The following is a 20,235-nucleotide window of genomic DNA, read 5'->3' as shown; positions in this document are numbered from 1 at the left end:
AGAGTTTAATAAATGAAGTAAAATAAGAAGAGAGGCACTAGATTTAGGAAGTCACTTAAATAGGATTTGCATATGAATATACTTCGAGGGCTTCCTCCCTCCTTTCGCACGGCCCAATCGCGAGAAAATTCAGAGTATCCTCTCCATTCTCTGAGTGCTCAACAATTTCCAGAAAAAAATGAGATCGAAAGTGAACCAACAGATTTTTCCGAACTTTAATGAAAAGAGAAAAAGAGGAAATGTACTCAGGAAAATAAATTGAATCTTTTAGATGTCCTGCTTTGGTTCATCCGATTCCTAACTTTAGGTGGCACTCGTTGAGTGTCGGTAGATGAGCTATGAATTTGCAGGAAACGCCCTTTGACTTAATGAGCACCGCCCTCTGCTCACCTAACCCGGCACTACAATCTTGTCCCTTCTCTCTGTTTTCCGTCTAGCTTCCTGTTTTGCTAAAACCGAAAATGAGTGGCATTCCATCAGTTAAGAATATGGCATGGCAGTGTACGGCTCACAAAACAATTTCAGTATCCTTGCCGGGCAGTCTTTTTTCCTTGAGGTTGGAGGCGGTTGACGAGCAGAATGGCATCGTCAGGTACCATGCCAACCATCCCGAACCGGTCGTCGGAGGCAACCACCTGATTTAGACGTATGCTCAAAGAACAGGCTGAGCATTGCTTAATGTGATAATAAAAGTAACAATAAAGAAGCGGGGCCGAGGGGTCCTTCGACCCGAAAAAATCAGTAGGCCTTGATAAAGCCGAGTGTTAGTCACTATAATGGGAGTGGCCCTCGATCAAGCCGAGCCAAGTGTAGGTCTTCATAATTGGAGTAACTCACAATAAAGCCAACTGTCGGTCTCTATAATGGGAGCAATAAAGTCGAGTATAGGTTTTTGCAGAAGTCTCCTACCTTCACTTGAGGAGCTTAAGTCTGAACTCATTAAAATATAAAGGTAAATTCACATTCACTTAAAAACTAATTAGCCAACCAGGGTATATAGTAATTGCTCTAAATTATACTAATTCTGCGACGTGATATTTTTCAATCACAACCTCATACATGCATCCCAACACTAACACAATTCCTTTACAAACAAGCGTGATGGTTCATGTGGTCATCCCTTCCGTTTACATGACGAGAAACATGTGCGCATGCCGTATCATTTCACATGGGCATTGATTGTTATCGTTAGATATTACGCTTTGGTAAAAAATCATCAAGTTGGTGATGATGCCGTAGCCCGTCTTTTTCTCAGTTTGCCTTCCGGAGCGCTCGGAGTCAACGCTTGAACTCGCGGAATCACTACTGCCCGGCGGTCATCCAGCGTCGTTCCACACGCCAACCCACACCTCCCCCAGTGAATCGTTCCTCGAATCACGCGGCAATGAGCGCGGCGACCGATGACGGTCGATCCGATTCGAAGGGACGCAGTGGATGGACGGGACTGCTCGAATTGGACGAAGACTTCACAGTCGCGGTTCCCTGTTCGGTTTGTTCGGACGTGAAGGCCCACCTAAAACGAGAATTTAATACGGCGATGGAAAGCCTGCGCCTGACGCCATCGCCATCGCGAGACTCGGCATTGGTTCTTTCTCTCTGACCTCGTCCAATTTCTACACCAGCCTCGCTCCCCGTGGAATTTCCCAACCTCTTTCCACATCTGGCGAGAGAAAACAGAGTAACCCGGGATTTCTCTGCGCCGTTGAGTGGCTTCTTCTTTCGAGGTACGTGAGGCGAGTAGAGCGATCGTGCGTGGTTTTGGCCCGCGAGGGATGTCTGTTTTGCTGGAGAACTGATCGCGAACTTGTGTGTAATGGGTGTTTGATAATTTGCTCGTTTGACCGACGAGCACTTTGTGTCCCCTGTCGGCCCCATTTTTTGTCCTTCTCCGCGGTTACCGGTTTGCAAGTTGGTTGTCTGGTCGAGAATTCACGTCTTAATTTGTTTGTTTTTTCATTAAAGATTAATGGAGTGTGAAGCTATGATTGATCCTATGTTCCCTATGGCTACCCCAAGATCCGTTGGTTACTAACATTGTTTTACTCGTTGGGTCTTTCCCTTTTTCCTTCTGGCAGAATTACTTCGACATGGGCAAGAAGCGTGTAATGTTACCAGCCGAGGAACTCGACTTGTCTACGGTTAAGTATGAGCCTGAAGTTATTGACGGTCAGTCCCTTATTCTACCACATTTTCCTTTCAAGTGTTGATGCTTATCCTCGCAATTTTTACAAACCAAAATTATGAGTTTTTGGGTCATCTGAAAAATGAGTTTTGCCAAAATTCTAACTTCGATGAGTCCTTTTGGCTGAGTTGCAGCTCCACATCTGACCGGTCTGACGTTCCGACTGTTTGTCAAGATACTTGAGGCACCACTTATTGGCGCTGCTATTATCTCTTACATGAAGAAAAAGAACCGAATGATTGAGGTGGGGTTTTGTTTCGTCTTGCACAATGCATTCTTCGAGCAAAATTTCTTTCTTTAATGCTGGATTATTGAATGTGACTGGGCTTTTCTTGTGATTGGCAGTTTCTTAGGAGTACTGTGATACCAGAGCCACCAATGTATAAACCTGAATTTCCTCCCCCAAGGTTTTCCCTTAACTAGTTAGCTTTAGTGGTTTTCTTGTGTACTAACATAAAACAGGTGGGAACTAATCTATTTAACTGAACTCAGGATAGCTTAGGGGAAATGTATCTCGCTGCTGAGCAAACAATAAGTTTGCTGAACTTTTTTTTTCCAACTGAGAAACTAGAGGAAATTCCTTCTTGGCATGCTTTCTACTTTTACTATTCTTCTTCTCTCTCTCTCTCTCTCTCTCTCTATTCCTCCCTCTCTTCCCATCACTTTTCTGACTATTTCAGAAAGCCATTATAAGTTTAAAAGAGAGGCATTTTCTGAAGTAATTTTTTGCTCTCCCTGCTTTTCTTTCCCTATTATTTTCAGCCTATGCATGCTTTGCAGTGCATTCAGTGCGGGCAAATGCAATGTATAGGGAGAGTAAGAAGAGGGCCCACTGGGCATTTGCAGATAACATGCAACTCAGAATTGATTCAAGTAGAGTGCATCCTTCCCATGAGAAATATGAGTTATGATCAATCTATTAATGTCTAGATCCGGAGCCTGGTACCATCTTATTGGATGAAGATGGAAATCCTGAAGACCGAGTGGAATTAGCATTGAAATGTCTTCCGGACTATGATCCTGCCAGCTCCTGGAATGGGGATCTCAGTCAATTTCGCTACTGGAAAATACGGGATTATGTGTATGGTTATCGTTCTAAACTTGTAACCCCATCCATGGTAAGTCCCTATTGATACCTATGAGGAGTCTATAATAGCACTATATAATCAGCTAGAGCAAGACACAATGTCTTAATGTCAATTATTAGGTGGCAGAGCGGATTATTACTGTCATCGAGGAGTTTAGCCATAACAAACCTCCAGCTCCTTTACTAGTTTCTTTTGACGCTGAGGAAGTCAGGAAACAAGCTGCTGCTTCCACAAAGAGGTTTGAGGAAGGTAGGTCGATCTACTGGAACATGAGCTTAAGACATTGAAATGGTTGTTTTTGGACCTTCAAAGTATGGTTCCTGCTTGGTGTGCAGTGCACTGACATTAGTTGGTGGAGGGGAGGCTTGATAAATTATTGGCATTTCTGATGCAGGGAAGCCATTATCTATCTTGGATGGGATTTTCATGGCAATAAAGGATGACATAGGTTGCTACCCCTATATAATGAAGGGTAAAAATTGGTTTACGTCTTTGTCGTTTCTCAAAAAATGTTCACCATCTCTTTAGTCTGTGTATATATGACAATTTCTATTGACAGGTGCAACAACTTGGAAGGATGAAACTAATTCGAATAATGAAGATGCAGTTTGCGTTTCTCGATTACGTAGCTGTGGTGTGATCTTTGTGGGCAAAGCAAATATGCATGAGTTGGGCATGGGTACAACTGGAAACAATCCTAATTATGGGTGAGATTTATTACGTGGAAATTTTGTAATTCACAAGCTAAGTACGAGGCATGGGGCAAGAAAGTCTTAAGAGATTTTTTAAATTCAGTTGATGTTCTATAAATCAGCCAATTCATTTCACCAGTTGCTGTGCTGGCTTGTTGCTGACGTATCATGAACTTGTCAAAATTGACATTCCATAGAAATTGTCCCTCATCTTTCATCAGAATTAATTACATAGATCACTACATTGAATGTAGAGGTGTTGTCAATGTATGTGTCTGATGTGAGTCAATCTTCCAGAGGAACTTTCTTTTACAGGTGACTTTTTCTGAAGGAATTCTGAAGTGCTTCGAGACTGCTTATGTTGACCTTGTCATACTTAAAGCCATTTCATTTTAACTTCTCCTATCAGTCTATGTAACTACAAGTTAATACCTGCATTGTTTGGATATGTCACATACGCTGATTTTTGAATAAAAAAGAATTCATTTCCACGTTCCACATGATTGGTCAATGATAATACTGCTCATCCTAGGGACTATAATAATTTTCTTCTCATGAGAACGTGTCTGCCTTCTCACTCCTCTCCTCTTTTTTTTTTTTTTTTTTGGGTGCAAAATGATCATGAAATGGCGTATCCTTCTCATCTTTTATTCATCAAAACAAATGATATACCCACCACTCAATTTGATTTATCTCATTTGGTTACCCTCCCTCTTTCATATATACGAATTGGCCCATGTCTATTTCTCAATTCATACACACTGCATTATATGGTTCTTATTTGGTTCTTATTTGCAAACTTTTAACGTAAAATTCATTGGTTATGTATCTGCAGAACCACAAGGAACCCTCATGATCCAGAAAGGTACACTGGTGGATCTTCCTCTGGACCAGCAGCAATTGTTGCTTCTGGAATTTGTTCTGCTGCACTCGGGACAGATGGTGGAGGTTGTACTAGGGTCCTACTGTTTAGCTTGTGCTTACCATTTTTTTATTTGCTGACACTGACTTCACATAACAAGACAGGTTCAGTTCGAATACCTTCTTCCCTTTGCGGAGTAGTTGGACTGAAAACAACATATGGGCGAACAGATCTTAGAGGGTTAGATTTTAACTTTTTCCTTTTATATGTTAGGGACCTAGTATAGGGTTCAGTACGCAAAAGTGTGAATCATGGTGATATTGTGTTCATTAGAAGAGTTCTGCCATTCTTTGCAGTTCGCTCTGTGAGTCCGGGACTGTGGAAATTATTGGACCACTTGCATCATCAGTGGAAGATGTCACGCTAGTGTAAGTATTCTGTACTTGTTAGCTGGATGTTAGGCGCTACTCACTCAGCTCAACAGAGTTTTAATGTTTATAATCTCAATGTAGAAATCAACAATTTTTGTGGTTGTAGGCATTGAAATGATCATCTATTTATTGGTGTGGGCACTTTTTCTTTACTGCTTGTCTTGACTTATTAGGGGATGAGCTTGTTCAGGGAAACCTTTGAGTTTGAATCCCGACAATGGGGAGCATTATTTGACTTGGGAAACATGTGATTTCTCTGACTTTGTAGTAACAGTTCAAACTGTAAAAGAAAGGAGCGGTAAAGGATTAATTTGGATTCTTTGGAATTTAAAAAGCTAAAGTGACTTCTGTTCCATGTAATCGTATAAAGTCCTTACAATTCAAGATCTGAATTTCTTCACAGTTACTTTTGCTTCTTTATGAGATTTCATCCAGCGACCTCTAGCAGGTCACACTTGCCATTATTTATAGCTCTCCCGCAATCTCAACCGCCAAAAGGACCATATGACGTAGTCCTTAGGCATAACAGTGGGGCTCATCTACCTTAGTAGAAGCAACAATCACACAGAGATCTCTCTAACAACATCATGTTTGTGGCTTGAGTTTTCGGCTGTTTTCTTGATGTTCTTACTGTGTAACTTCAATTACTTCTTTAATTTCTCTTATTTATCATATAATTCTCATCTTGGCAATGCTACATCAGGTATGCTGCAATCCTGGGATCCAATCCTATGGACAGAAATATTTTGAAACCTGTAAGTGTAATATCTTCATTAGCAAAAAATGCAGCTATGCCTGATTTATGACATGCACTTTGAAGAAGTACATGTTAATGCTACTAACTCGATTGATCTATTACTGTCAAGTCTTCTTTTATGTAGGTTGTGAGCAGACTAAACCTCTTTTGTATGATAATTGTCATAATACTACTAACCTATGCCAGCTCTTGCAGTCACCACCTTGCTTGCCAAATTTTCCATCTATTGAAAGTTTGAATGCCGTGGGGTCATTGCGTCTCGGAAAATATACTCCAGTAATAGCAGATTCCTATATGTTAGAAGGTTTCTTTTTCTTTTTTTTTCCTTTTCCCCCTTTCCAATGACATGAACAAATTGATATTTGCAGTGGTTCAACGATGTTCATTCAACTGACATCTCTGACAAATGTGAGGATATTCTGAATCAGCTATCCAAGACCCATGGTTGTGAAGTAAGTTCTGCTTCAATTGAATAGCCCTTCCAAAGTGACATGATTATTCCATAGAGTTGCATGTCTCTAAAGCTTAAAGTAACTCTTGTCTCTCCATATTTGTCTCGTGTTTCTCTCCCACTCTCTTTTTCCTTATAATGAGTTTGTTCTCTTGTTGACTTCACTGCACAAGGAAAATTCTGTCTTTTTGTTCATATGGATTGCTGAGTTCCTAATTTGACTTATATGTGTACAAGGTGGTAGAGATTGTTATACCTGAGCTGCATGAGATGCGCACTGCTCATCTGGTTTCAATTGGATCTGCTATGTTAAATGGACTGAATCCTGACTGTGAGGATGGGTAAGTCTGCCGCTATAATCTACCTGAAATAGCATCATCATCTGTCTGCCTAGAAATGGACACGAAGGTTATGTTCATTCTCTGTAATTGATATTTCATTTTGGGACTGAATATCCTGTTCTCACTTTTCTCAGGAAAGGTACAGAGTTGAATTATGATTCGCGGACTAGCATGGCAATTTTCCGGTCATTCACTGCATCAGATTATGTTGCTGCCCAGTGTCTTAGGTGAGCCAAAAGAAGAAGAAGAAGAAAAGAAATTTCATGTTATTCTCGACATGAGATACTTGTATCCATCAAATATATCATGTCCTCCCCGTCGTCAACTAGGCAGAAGTCTGAATATCTGTATTTATTCATGTCTAGTTTTTAGATTAAGTGCATCATAGCTGAAGCTACCGCAACCTTTGGACCTAGTTTATTCAGTTTAGGTATATGTCTTCCATGTGGTCATTTGAACATGCATTCGCAATCTCATTCAGTTCTTTTATATAATATTCTTAGACCTCGTGGTGATGCTGATATCTGATTCCAGGAGAAGATTAATGTACCATCATATGGAGATCTTCAAGAAAGTTGATGTCATAGTGACGCCGACTACTGGGTAGGTCATAGTGTGACTAGCTCAACTTGGTCTTTCCCTTGGAGGATACATTTTCAATGCTTGATGATGTGTAATTGGACTTGGCAAGCAAAATCTAAGCATAGTTTTTGTCCTTTCAATCACTCAGCAAGCCGGTTGTATGCATAATTGGATTTAAATTTGTGATCTCTGCTTCAATGGCCTGGCAGACCTAATCAGGGTCACACTCTATTCAAATTTTGGGTTTGCAGTGCTTTAATGTTAACTTAATTCTTCTTATAGATTTTCAACTGACACAAAAATTGTTTATTACAGAATGACAGCACCTAAAATACCTCCTAGTGCCCTTAAATATGGCGAAACAGATATACAGGTTACAGGTTTGTGAGTTGCATTATTAATCTCCGGTTTGATAGTAACCATCTTTTACACAAATTGCATTGTAACCATAAGTTTCGTGCATAGTTTTAATTGCAATAACAAGTTTTCAGATACTCTATGTGACATTCTTCGCAAGGGACAATTCTTGTGTAGTTTATGCGCACTCTCTTTGTTTCAGGTTACCTAATGCGATTTGTCATTGCAGCAAACCTTCTTGGTCTCCCTGCAATTTCTGTCCCTGTGAGTGACACTGGGTTTACTTATGCAATTTCATTTTTGTGTCGGGAATTCTTTCTTTCATTTGCACAAAAATTGTCAATTTAGACTGCTGTCAGCTAACCTCATGCCAAGAAATTGAGTCATAGCTCATCGAGCCAGCTGAAGGAACAAGTTGCATTAGCCTTCCGTCTGCACCTTTTGCAACTGCATTAAGTCAATGTATTCGTCAGCTCTAGTAAAGTTATCTCTAGCTCACCTGTTTACTTTTGTTGTGAATTTTACAGATTGGGTATGATAAGCAAGGCCTTCCAATTGGTTTGCAACTGATGGGTCGTCCGTGGGGTGAAGCTTCAATTTTACGCCTTGCTTCTGTAGTTGAGGTATATCTTTTTTTCATTTCAATCGCTAATTCTTTTGAGTAATGCGAGAGACGAATGCTAAAGCTTGCCTATCTGTCTCTTGCTTTCAGGAACTCTGTGGATCTAAGAAGAGGCCTGTATCATTCTACGATGTTCTGAAGACAAGCTGAATGCAGCTTATCTCCTGTTGCTGATGTTTCTCTGCTGCTGCTTGTATGGGTTTTCTAGCATGCGGGGAGATCTTTGCAGTGACTTTGTTGCTCCTGGTTTAGCAGGGACCTCTCTGTTTTAATGTCAATCAGGAAAGGACAGTTATCTGTCTACTTTTGTGGCTAGACCTTTGCTTTTCTAAAGATATGTTTTTTTATCAGATAAGTCATTTATAGACAGTGACTTTCCCCACAAAGATGTTGATTATTCAATGAATCCACCGTTTCACTGTCGTTTATTTACAAGGTTACTGCTAAGGTTGTTAGATAATTATCGTTACCTGGTTTTAATTGTGAGATATTTGATCTGTAACCCGAAAACAAATCTATTTCCAGGCGGCAATAGTTGGCGGTGGTGATAGGAGCAAGGGCATTAGCGCTCACAGGTAACCAAAGATGTTGGCAGGGGCATCGGCATGTGACGAAGTCTAGTGGCCAATGTCGGTTGGTGGTAGACTGGTAGCCTGTGGCAATGATGGTGGCGATGTTTTGAGTGGTTATCGTTATTTTGGCTTGTGATGTTCTGTGGCGCTGGCGAGGATTAGCAGAAGTTTAGTGACTTCCCACTGCCAAATGAAATGAACTTCTAGCGACTAACTTGACCTCAAATAATGTCTATGCTCCAATGATTGATAGCATCCATTCGCACACGTTTAAAGGACAGCTCAACTTCACAAATGTTGATGTCTACCTACCTTCCGGGGACAAATTACATGTGTGGAAAGTATAAGAGGTAAAGGGAGCAAGGGGAAAAAAGGCAAGCATTTCGTGCCACTATCGCACAATTAATGAGGTAATGACGATCTGATTACAATATTCATGTGTACAAATGGGGAGGTTGATCGAGTGGTTCCCAGGACCAGAGTCTTGCGGCCATGAACTCGATCCAGAGTCTTGCCGCCACCTCAGATACTTAGCTTGTGCTCGAAGCTCGAGGTAGGTAGTCATGGTCGCTTACACTTTGTGATTTTTATGGCCATGGATGCTTGAGCTTGAGGTAGCAAGCAATGTCATTGGCGTCGGTAGGTTGAGGACTTCATTTATTCTTAACTTTTCCATTCTACATATTGCTTTCATGAAATTTTGTAATCTAATTGATTTATTTCAATTTTAATTTTTCTATCACCAATTATTCTTTTAGTAATTCACGTTAGCAATAGTAGGTCCAAAAAAGATTAAGAGATTAATAGGAGTACGAATAGTAGGACTTTTCAAAAATTTATTGGAGGGTTTTTTGCAAAAGAAAAGGGATAAAGGAATGGATTTAAATTTCAGGTCAAAAATAAAATGATCAGAAGGATGACATTTTCCAAAACCTAACTGTATGATATGACTGCCATATAACTGTTCATGAAAGTCCTGGCAATTGGATCCACTCCTTGCTATTCTACAGCTCTCCCTCCCTCTCTCTCTCTCTTTCTCTGAGTGATCAGACGGGAATTGAAGGAGAGATTTGATATGCCTTCTCCCGATGCCGCCAAGAAAAAGGAAGCGCCTTCTCTCAAGTCACATCCTTCGCTCTTCCCATATGCCTTCTTCCTAACCCTTCTTCGCTCACGTTGAAAATTTTATAATTTTTTTTTCAAAATTTTTCTATATATATTTTGCCTTTTCGAATCTTTAACCTTGGCCACTTGAACTGAGTATGGTTCTAAGATAGAACCTGAAACCTAAAAATCAGACCTATGGGAACCTATAAGTTTCAGGTTTTAAAGTATGCAGAATAGATTTCGGGTTTAAAAAAATGAGATACTTCTTTCGATGGATAGGTTCCAAATTTTTAGTTTGAGGAACTTGGAACTTGTAACCTATAAACTAGAATTTGAAATAAGTTTTAATATTTTTTTTTTAATTCATGTTTTCGCATGATCTTGTGATATTCCTTGCCGTCTGATGATGAATGTATAATTTGAAAGTACTAGTTTAGGCTTTCATTTTATGATTGAAACTTTTACTTTATTAATATTAATATTTTTGTGTATTTAAATATATGTTATGGTAAGTTTAATTATAGCAGTAAGTGATGATCATTAAATGTTTTAATTCACTACAATCATTCATTTAATTATAGGTGGAACTTGAGTAGATTTTGGAACCTATAATAGAATAGGTTCTAAGTTCTAAAGTATGCAGGGTAAGTTTCAGGTTTTGTAAGATGATGAATCTATTCGAATGGATAGATTCTAGGTTTCAAATGGAATCTATACATAACCTAGTATCGCTCGATGAGTAGGGTTGCTGGCTAAGATTAGAAAAAGGAAAGAAAAGCAAAAATAACAATTTTTCCTTAAAAAAAAAAAAAAAAAAAATCCATATCAACATTGGTAGTGCCGCATGGGACAATTGACGTACGTCAGTAATTTCCTATCAAAAATTGGTCAAATGATCTTAATTAACAAAAAACGTGACAACATTTAGGTTTTAATTGGTACAATTAAAATATTTATGATTGAATAGGTAAAAGTATAATATTTTTACAATTTTTTTGTAATATTTCCTTACAAGTGCTATGCATATGGAATTTTTGGTACTTGGGTGAATGTTATTAAAAAGTTATGATACTCATGTGATAAATTAGAAATTATGACACTTAAATGAACACTTTCTAGAAGTAAGGACACTCAAATGATAACAAAAAAATTATGATACTTAAATGAGCACCGTGAAATTATGGCACTTGTGGTGGTCTTTTTTCGGATATTTTATAAACTTTTGCAAAATCAGACGTGGCCATGAATATCACGTTACGTCGAGAAGCGTCAACTAATTTGAAGAATCTTCTTCCTTTATCCAATGCGCACATGCTGAAGCTTCAGCTATTGGAAATATAACATATTAGAGGAAAATACATGACACTACTTGTTGTAATAAGAAAAATAATAACTCTGATAATGACCATGTCAATAAGCAAATAAATTGAACAAATCTTCTCAACAAGTGAAGAGTACACCAATGTAAACCAAATATAGAGTAGCAATATTGTTATAAAAATATAACAAAATTAAATAGAAGGTCAACTATGGCTAAATAAATCTCTTTAAGGTGATTACTTCTTGCCAATGGTGCTAAGTAACTTGATGAATTATGTTTCCCAAGATACGACACCTCAAATCTATTTGAATTAGCACTATGCAGATAGAACTCTGACAAACACTTCTCAAAACTGGCACACTTAGATAAAATTGAAGTGAAGAGATGCGAGGTTTATCTTCTTCTTTGAATGAAAGATAGTTCAAACAAATTTATACAGTTTTGAAAAGTCATGTATAAAAGATATATGAACTAAAGTGATGAATGAACTCAAGAGTTACATGAACTCAAGAGATACATGAACTTAAAAAATACACAAACTCATCGTGTAACTATTTCATGTCCTCCCGCTGTCTTATGATTTGCGGACTAGTGTGGCACTGTTCCGGTTATTCACTGCATCAGATTATGTTGCTGCCCAGTGTCTTAGGGGTCAAAAAAGGAAAATAAAAGAGAAATCGCATGTAATTCTCGACATGAGATATTTACACCCATCATGTAACTATTTCATGTCCTCCTGCTGTCTTTAACTAGGCAGAAGTCTGAAACCTGTACTTATTCATGTCTAGTTTTTAGATTAGCTATATAATAGCTGAAGCTGCTACAACCGTTGAACCTAGTTTATTCTGTGTAGGTATACGCCTTCCATGTGGTCATTTGAAAATGCATTCGCTATCTCATTCAGTTCTTTCTTAAATTATTCTTAGACATGGTGGTAATGCCGATATCTGATTTCAGGAGAAGAATCATGTGCCATCATATGGAGATCTTCAAGAAAGATGATGTCATAGTGACGCCAACTACTGGGTATGTCATAGTGCGACTAGCTCAACTTGGTGTTTCCCTTCGAGGATACAGTTTCAATGCTTGATGATGTGTAATTGGACTTGGCAAGCCTGATATAAGCATAGTTTTTGTCCTTTCAATCATCCAAGTATGATGAGGAGCAAGCTGGTAGTATGCATAATTGGATTTAAATTTGTGATCTCTGCTTCAATGGCCTGGCAGACTGAATCAGAATCACACTACTTAATTTTTGGGTTTTCTGTCCTTCAATGTTAGCTTAATTCTTCTTGTAGATTTTCAACTGACACAAAAATTGTTTATTACAGAATGACAGTACCTAAAATACCTCCTAGTGCCCTTAAATATAGGGAAATGGATTTGCAGGTTACAGGTTTGTCAGTTGCATTATTAACCTCCAGTTTGATAGTAACCATCTTTTCACACAAATTGCATCGAAACAGTAAGTTTCGTGCACATGCTTGCTTTAGTAGCAATAACAAGTTTTCAGATACTCAATGTGACACTCTTCACAAGGGAAAATTCTTGAGTAGTTTATGCACACTCTCTTTATTTCAGGTTATCTCATGTGATTCGTCATTGCTGCAAATCTTCTAGGTCTTCCTACCATTTCTGTGATTTAGTGCCCAGAATTCCATTTTTCATTTGCACAAAAATTCACTTTAGGCTGCTGACAGCTAACATCATGCCAAGAAATTGAGCTATAACTCATTGAGCCAGCTGAAGAACAAATTGCACTAGCCTCGGTACCCTTTGTTACTGCATTAAGCCCATTCTATCCATCAACTTTAGTACAGTTATATATAGCTCATCCCATCACTTTTGTTGTGAACATTACAGATCGGGTATGATAGGCAAGGCCTTCCAATTGGTTTGCAACAAATGGGCCGTCCATGGGGTGAAGCTTCAATTTTGCGCCTAGCTCTGTAGTTGTGGTGTATCTTTTTTCATTTCACGCGCCAATTCTTCAAGCAATTTGAGAGACAAATGTTATCACTTGCCTAGTTTTCTCTTGCTTTCACGAACTCTGTGGATCTAAGAAGAGGCCTCTATCATTCTATGATGTTCTGAAGACAAGCTGAATCCGGCTTAGCTCCTATTGCTGATTCTTCTCTCCTGCTGATTGTATGGGTTCTGAGGCACGTGGGGAGATCTTTGCGGTGATTTAATTGCTCCTGATTTAGCAGAGACCTCTCTATTTTAATGTCGATTCGGAAAGGACTTAGTTATTTGTATACTTTTGTGGTTAGATTTTGGCTTTCCTAAAGCTTGATTATGATACGAAGATTCGCTTTTAATCAGATAAATCGTTTATAGACAATGACTTTCCCCCAAAGATGTCAATTCTTCAATTAATCCACATTTTCACTGTTGTTTATTTGCATGGTTACTGCTAAGGTGGTCATATAATTCTCGTTTCCCAGTTCAAATTATGAGATATTTGATATGTAAAGCGAAAACACAGCTATTTTTCAGCGGCAACAGTAGGCGGTGATGAAAGGAGCAGGGGCATCAGTGCTGACGGCTAACCGAAGATGTTGGCAGGGGTGTCGACTTGTGACGATGTCTAGTAGCCAACGTCGGCTGGTGGTAGACTGGTAGACTGTCGCAATGATGGTGGTGATGCTTTGAGTGATTATTGTTGTTGTTTTGGCTTGTGATGCTCTGTGGCGCAGTGGCTAACTTGACCTCTTATAATGTCTATGGTCCAATAGATGATAGAATCCATTCGCACATGAACAATTATACTTACCATGTTGATATCTACCTACCTTTCGGGGACAAACTAACATATACGGAAATATTAAGAGGTAAAGCGTGTAAGGGCAAAAAAAGGCAAGCATTTCATGCCACTATCGCCCGATAAATATGATAATGACAATATGATTGCAATGTCCTAATGGGGAGGATGATCAAGTGGCTTTTAGGACCAGTCTCACAGCCATGACTATTCGATTCGGAATCTTGCAACAACCTTGGATGCTTAGCTCAAGCTTGAAACTTAAGGTAGGTAGCACAGCTGCTTGCTTGAGCTTCGACATTATTATGCCCATGGATGCTCAAGCTCGAGGCAATGAGCAATGTCATTTGTGTTAGCAATTTTAGGACTTTATTTGTTCTTAATTTTTCCATTTTGCTAGTCATTTTTATCAAATCTTTTGATTTGTGTGGATCCATTTCAAATCTCTTTTCAACTTATTAAACTTATATGAGCCTTCATGTCACCGATTCTTCTTTTCATTAATCTATGTCATCAAGAGTAAGTCAATAAGAAAAATTAAGAGATTCGTAAGAGGACAAATATGGTGACTTTTCGCAAATATATTAAGGGATTTTTGGAAAAGAAAAGTGGTAAAAGAATGGATTTAAATTTCAGGTAAAAAAAAAAATTTGATCAAAAGGATGACATTTTTCAAAATCAAACCATATGATATAACTGTCACATGACTGTTATACGAAAGTCCTAGTAATTGGATCTTCTCCTACTTGCTGTTCCATATCTCTCTCTCCCTCTCTCTGAGTGATCTGAGGGGAATTCAGGGAGAGATCTGACATGCCTTCGCCCGATGCTGCCAAGAAAAGGGAAGCGCCCTCTCTCAAGTCGCCTTCCTCGCTCTTCCCGTACGCCGTCTTCCTAACCCTAATCATCATCTTCCTCTCCTCCACTTTCCTCACTTCCCCTGCCTCCCCTCCTCCTCCCCCTCCCAAAGAGAAGGTCTCCCGATCCTGCAACCTCTTCGACGGCCGATGGGTCCGCGACCCGGAAACCCGGAAACCCATGTACGACGAGACGTGCCCGTTCCACCGGAACGCCTGGAACTGCTTGAGAAACCAGCGAGAGCACATGGTCACGATCAATTCTTGGAGATGGGTCCCCAAAGGTTGCAGCTTGGACCGGATCGACCCGGTTCGGTTCCTGGGTCTGATGAGGAACAAGAACATTGGGTTCGTGGGGGACTCTTTGAACGAGAACTTCTTGGTTTCGTTCCTTTGTATACTGAGGGCGGCCGATGCGGGTGCCAAGAAGTGGAAGAGGAAAGGGGCGTGGAGAGGGGCTCATTTTCCCAAGTTTAATGTCACGGTTGCTTACCACAGAGCGGTGCTATTGGCTAAATACGAGTAAGACCATTTATTGATCAGTGGTTTTTTTTTTTTTTTTCTGTTCATCTCGTTGCATTGTTGAAGAGATGATCTTGAGTGATTGATGTGGCCATTGTTTTGATATTCTATGGGATGAATGTTTTCAAGTAATAGACCGTTATTGATGAATGTTCATGTCTGTTGCATATTTAATTAATTAACAAAGCTCCCAAGTATACTCATCCCCAGTGGCTTTTGTTTTCATCAGACAAGCTTCTTCTCCATCAGAACTTCTATCAATTTTCTGGAATGGAATTTGGTTACCACGTGGTGCCTCTGCACCTTATTCCTATGTACAGACTTTGTTTGTAGAAACTGCTGTTTAACAAGTGTAAAGATTTCTAGAGAGAGCTTTTGACTTTTTCTTAGAGGTAGTTGTCAACATTGTTGTGAGAATGTGCTAGAAAAGCCCGAGGGGTATGCGATCGATGGACTAGCATAACCAGCAGATTGCAATGCCGTAATCTGGAAGAGTTGCTGATTGATGCTGAGTCTAACTCAAGTATCTGCAATTAAGCTATAAAGATCTCTTGCTTTTTGATAGCTGGAACTGGAAGTGTTAATTTTAATTGATCACCTAGTGTATAAAATATCAATGTTTCTTATTTTCTTTTAAATCAGTCTGCATTGTACTTGCAACCTCACGTGCTTATAACTGATTAATTGAAGGTGGCAGCCGAAAGAGCCCACTCTGGCTGAAGGACAAGGATCAAAAGGTTTTTATCGAGTAGATGTGGACATACCTGCTGATGATTGGGCCCACATCAATGACTTCTATGATGTCCTTGTTTTCAATACTGGTCACTGGTAATTTCCCTGCGTTGCTTAGTTTGGTTCACTAAGATCAATCTCTTTGATGCTTTTGCATTCTCGGTGTCTTAATGCTTTCATTTCTTTCCCTGCATTCTCTAATGAAATGTGTGGGCTTTGCCCTTTAAATATCTAAAACATTTAGGCTGTGCAGGTGATACATGATTACTCTGCTTAGTTTTAGGATTTTGTCTGCCGTGAAAACCTTCATCTCCTCATTTCTAAGCTAGTTCATGTCATTTCTTGTGTGTCCTGATGTGTAGGGTAACTGTTTATGCTATCTTTAACTTTGTCAGGTTGGATCAACTGGTGTATTCCAGTTATGCCATATTTATTTTTGGTTTTATGAACTAAATTGAACTCTGTGAGTACTTAAATGGGTGGTTTAAGGAGCCTTATTGTCAGGTTGGATCAACTGGTGTATTCCAGTTATGCCATATTTATTTTTGGTTTTATGAACTAAATTGAACTCTGTGAGTACTTAAATGGGTGGTTTAAGGAGCCTTATTGTCAGGTTGGATCAGTGCTGAGATTAGTGAGTATGGTATGTGAAGAAGACAAGAGTAAAGGAAAGAAATAAGAGAAGTCTTAGGAGAAAAGTTAAACTCAGCATTATATTTCACATTGGTGGTTTTTTGAAGAAGCAAACTGAGATAATATAGGTTGGAAAATAGTCAAAAGTGTCCACTAATCTTTACACTGTGGTTCTCATGAATCTGAATTGCCGCCATTTCGCTAATAGCCTGTTTAAGAACTGTTAATATTAGTCACTTGTTCTGGCCTGTATAAGCTCTTATATGGAACCCTTTTTCCTTTGATAGGTGGGGTTCTGATAAGTTCCCGGAAGAGACACCTCTAGTCTTTTATCAGGCTGGACGCCCCATCTTCCCACCACTCAAGATGTTGGATGGACTCAGAGTTGTTCTTGAGAATATGGTTTTGCATATACAAAGGAAAATCCCCAATAAGACCCTCAAGTTCTGGCGGTTACAGTCGCCGAGGCATTTTCACGGTGGAGACTGGAATCAGAATGGCAGTTGTCTGTTCAATGAGCCACTCCTGGATTCTCAGGTACGAAAATAGAATTTTGCCCTATTTGCGCCACACTGCTCTCTCATGCTTCTGTTCCAGCATGTTAGCTGATCAAGTTCCCTACTTAAAGATATCTTGCACGTCAAATAACACATTTAAGTAAATACTTTCCATAAATTTGTGCTTGCTCTGCCTCTGGATGTTTCTCTTTATTGAGCTACTTTGAGACTTCTCTATATATCACAATAATAAGATCAGTTCTTACTTGGGATCGGGAACTAACAACTAGACAGCTTGATATGTGGTTTGATCCCAGCAACAATGGGGTGAATAAAGAAGCAAGACTGCTGAATGATCTGATCAAAGGCATACTGCAAGGATCGGATATTCAGTTGCTGGATTTGACACATTTGAGTGAATACAGAGCTGATGCCCATCCAGCAATTTGGTTGGGAAAGAAGGACGCAGTAGCTGTTTGGGGCCAAGATTGCATGCACTGGTGCTTACCAGGTGTGCCCGATACATGGGCCGATATTTTGTCCCAACTAATCCGTCATGGCTTGGAGAGACAGTGACGAACTAGGAAGCATCATGCAATGGTGACTGTTGAAGATGGCGATGAAGCTAGCTGGTTGAATTTTGAGAAGGCGTTTCACACCTAATCATGTGAAACTATCTTTGAAATTCTTAAATTATTTGCTGGTAGACTTGCAGCTGCTCCATGACTTGTGACGAACTCGGAACTGACGATTTTAAAGTGAAGCGTCTGCTTCATGGCTAGCAACAAGCTTTACCAGTCAACCATCGAGACACTTCAATCACAACATGTTAGGAACCCGAATCCAAGGGTCTCCATTGTCGCCGGTGTGCTTGCCTTAACCATGGCGGTCATTTTTTAAAGCTTATGGCTCATAGATCTCAAGTTTGTTCTTCCTTGTAGATGAGCTATTCTCTTTCTTGTTTTAGTGGGGAGGTGGGTGAAGAAAAGGGGACATATCCAGGTTGGTCTCTCTGACACGACCATTGTGTAAAGACGACATTTGAATTAAGAAATAGATGAGCATAGTTTATTCTTTCGTTCAATGTTCATGCACGGTGAGATGATTTGGTGCGATGTGAAAGGTTCTTTGGTAGATTGATATGATACTGTCATACAATATGATACTGTCTTGTATGTTAGTACACATCCATCACAGGGATGGGATCTATTTGGAATTTTGAACCCCGGTTGGTGGCCCTATGCGATTGTAGCAATTAGATTCGTGTGTTATATATATTGTCAATGGTTCTGGTCCCCTTGATCTATTTGAATTTTTATTTGTTAGAAAGTCTAATCTAAAATGGTAAGTTAACAAGTGGAGGGAGATTGCATGAATAAATAGAGCTACTAGGATCGGTTGTTAAGTGATGTGGGATAATACTTTGACGATCCAACTCTTGTGCATGCCAATACTTTAACAATAGAGCATTTACAATTCATTGTCAAGTGACGTGAGACAATTCTTTAACAATCCCATTGATGTGCACGCTCTTAACAATGTGAGAGAATATTTCTCATTGTAAACGATGTGAGACAATACTTCAATAACTCAATTGTATTTACTGTTGTCAAGTGATGTGAGATAATATTTCTAACAACACCACTCACATGCATGCTCGTGGCAATGTGAGGCAGTAGTATGTGATAAGACAATACTTCAACAACCCTGATCACGTGCACGCCTCGATGATAGAATTTTGACTATGCATATTTGTGAAAGGAATAACACTGACTTTGATATCATATTAAAAGTTTAACCCAAAAACTTAAATTAATAAGTAGAGGAAGACCATATAAATATGTAGAGCATTTAGAATGAATCATTAAGCGATGTAAAACAATACTTAAACACTCTCCGTGAGAGTGCATATAATGATTAGGGGTTTTCTACTTTAATTTTTGACTTTTCCAATATTTTATGCGATCAACATTTTAGCTGGTATTTAAATCAGAACATTTTGAAATGTTTCCCAAATTAATACACTGCCCCTCAAAATTATTTCAATTTTTGGAAATTTAACCAATACTTTGTTTTATATAAGTTGTGAAGAGTCAAAACTAGCTAATAAGTCAGGCGTGACTAAATTATTAAAAGTTACTTTCTATTTTGAAAAAAGTAGACAAATATAAGTCTATACTTATTTTCATGCCTCATGATATTAGCAACGATGGAAATACTCTTAATTTTTTTTGTTGGAACATCAATTATTGTATATATCATTACAAATATTAATGATGAAACGTTATTCCTTTCATCAAAATTCACTAAACATGTCTAAATAATTAACAGCAACAAGTGTTTGTACACTCTCTAAAAGTTACCAAATGTTTATAAGTAGTAATTTCATAGCCTAAACATTCTCATTTCTCAATGAAGAAAAATTAAGATTTTTAATATGATCAGAATTCATTCACATGATGATCAGTAATAGACTTTCATACAACACAGAAACAATCTTGCATATCATACGAAAGCCATATATATATATATATATTTTCTGGTCGGAATATGAAAATTATACGCGAATGAGAAGTTAATTTCTTTAGAAATCTACAATTTATTTTCTAAGAACCCCTTGGAGCCGCACTCAGTCGATTTTCCCTCCCCAAATCCTCCTTCCCGACCGTCGTCCTCCATTCGAGTCCTCGTCGTCTCCGAAGCAGTCCGACCCTCCAATGGCGCTGAGAATCCACGCCCTTCCCTGCATGCCCTGCCCCGCCCCCCGAAATCCCGCCTCCGCCCCCTTCGTTTCGACCCCCGCAAGTCGCTCCCCGCCTCCGTGTCGTGCAGGGCCAAGGGGCCCACCGGCGACGCCGAGATCGC

At 39.2% G+C, this 20,235-nt stretch overlaps 2 protein-coding genes across 3 annotated transcripts; both read left to right on the top strand.

Moving 5' to 3' along the window:
* The first annotated feature begins 1,257 nt into the window (after positions 1 to 1,257).
* Positions 1,258 to 8,825, top strand: LOC104419842 (fatty acid amide hydrolase). Its single transcript, XM_039302090.1, has 21 exons — positions 1,258 to 1,724; positions 2,076 to 2,166; positions 2,317 to 2,426; positions 2,528 to 2,586; positions 3,111 to 3,300; positions 3,390 to 3,519; positions 3,665 to 3,742; positions 3,830 to 3,977; positions 4,798 to 4,910; positions 4,989 to 5,064; positions 5,181 to 5,252; positions 5,959 to 6,010; positions 6,208 to 6,288; positions 6,381 to 6,464; positions 6,701 to 6,804; positions 6,939 to 7,031; positions 7,339 to 7,407; positions 7,702 to 7,766; positions 7,946 to 8,007; positions 8,271 to 8,366; positions 8,456 to 8,825. The coding sequence occupies exons 2-21, from the start codon at positions 2,088 to 2,090 to the stop codon at positions 8,513 to 8,515; spliced, it is 1,821 nt and encodes a 606-aa protein (XP_039158024.1). The 5' UTR covers positions 1,258 to 1,724; positions 2,076 to 2,087; the 3' UTR covers positions 8,516 to 8,825.
* Positions 8,826 to 14,860: 6,035 nt separating this feature from the next.
* LOC104419837 (protein trichome birefringence-like 12) lies at positions 14,861 to 18,454 on the top strand. 2 transcript variants are annotated; one of them, XM_010031628.3, is made up of 4 exons: positions 14,861 to 15,508; positions 16,199 to 16,336; positions 17,161 to 17,410; positions 17,665 to 18,454. In XM_010031628.3, exons 1-4 carry the CDS (start codon positions 14,943 to 14,945, stop codon positions 17,944 to 17,946), a joined length of 1,236 nt encoding a protein of 411 aa, XP_010029930.2. In that variant the 5' UTR covers positions 14,861 to 14,942; the 3' UTR covers positions 17,947 to 18,454. The 2 variants fall into 2 exon arrangements, with proteins under 2 accessions (XP_010029930.2, XP_039157423.1); XM_039301489.1 differs by having other exon boundaries at positions 17,688 to 17,779.
* The last annotated feature ends 1,781 nt before the right edge of the window (positions 18,455 to 20,235 follow it).

This window comes from Eucalyptus grandis, chromosome 9 (genome assembly GCF_016545825.1).
Source record: "Eucalyptus grandis isolate ANBG69807.140 chromosome 9, ASM1654582v1, whole genome shotgun sequence".
Lineage (NCBI taxonomy): Eukaryota > Viridiplantae > Streptophyta > Magnoliopsida > Myrtales > Myrtaceae > Eucalyptus > Eucalyptus grandis.
This window is presented reverse-complemented; position numbering and strand designations above follow the sequence as displayed.

Excerpts from the sequence above, each read along its gene's own strand:
- LOC104419837 (XM_010031628.3), top strand. The coding sequence starts at position 14,943 with ATGCCTTCGCCCGATGCTGCCAAGAAAAGGGAAGCGCCCTCTCTCAAG. Across the intron at positions 15,509-16,198 it reads GTGCTATTGGCTAAATACGA|GTGGCAGCCGAAAGAGCCCA; the intron begins GTAAGACCATTT and ends GATTAATTGAAG. Across the intron at positions 17,411-17,664 it reads AGCCACTCCTGGATTCTCAG|CTTGATATGTGGTTTGATCC; the intron begins GTACGAAAATAG and ends ACAACTAGACAG.
- LOC104419842 (XM_039302090.1), top strand. The coding sequence starts at position 2,088 with ATGGGCAAGAAGCGTGTAATGTTACCAGCCGAGGAACTCGACTTGTCT. Across the intron at positions 6,011-6,207 it reads ACAGAAATATTTTGAAACCT|TCACCACCTTGCTTGCCAAA; the intron begins GTAAGTGTAATA and ends CAGCTCTTGCAG. Across the intron at positions 6,805-6,938 it reads AATCCTGACTGTGAGGATGG|GAAAGGTACAGAGTTGAATT; the intron begins GTAAGTCTGCCG and ends CACTTTTCTCAG.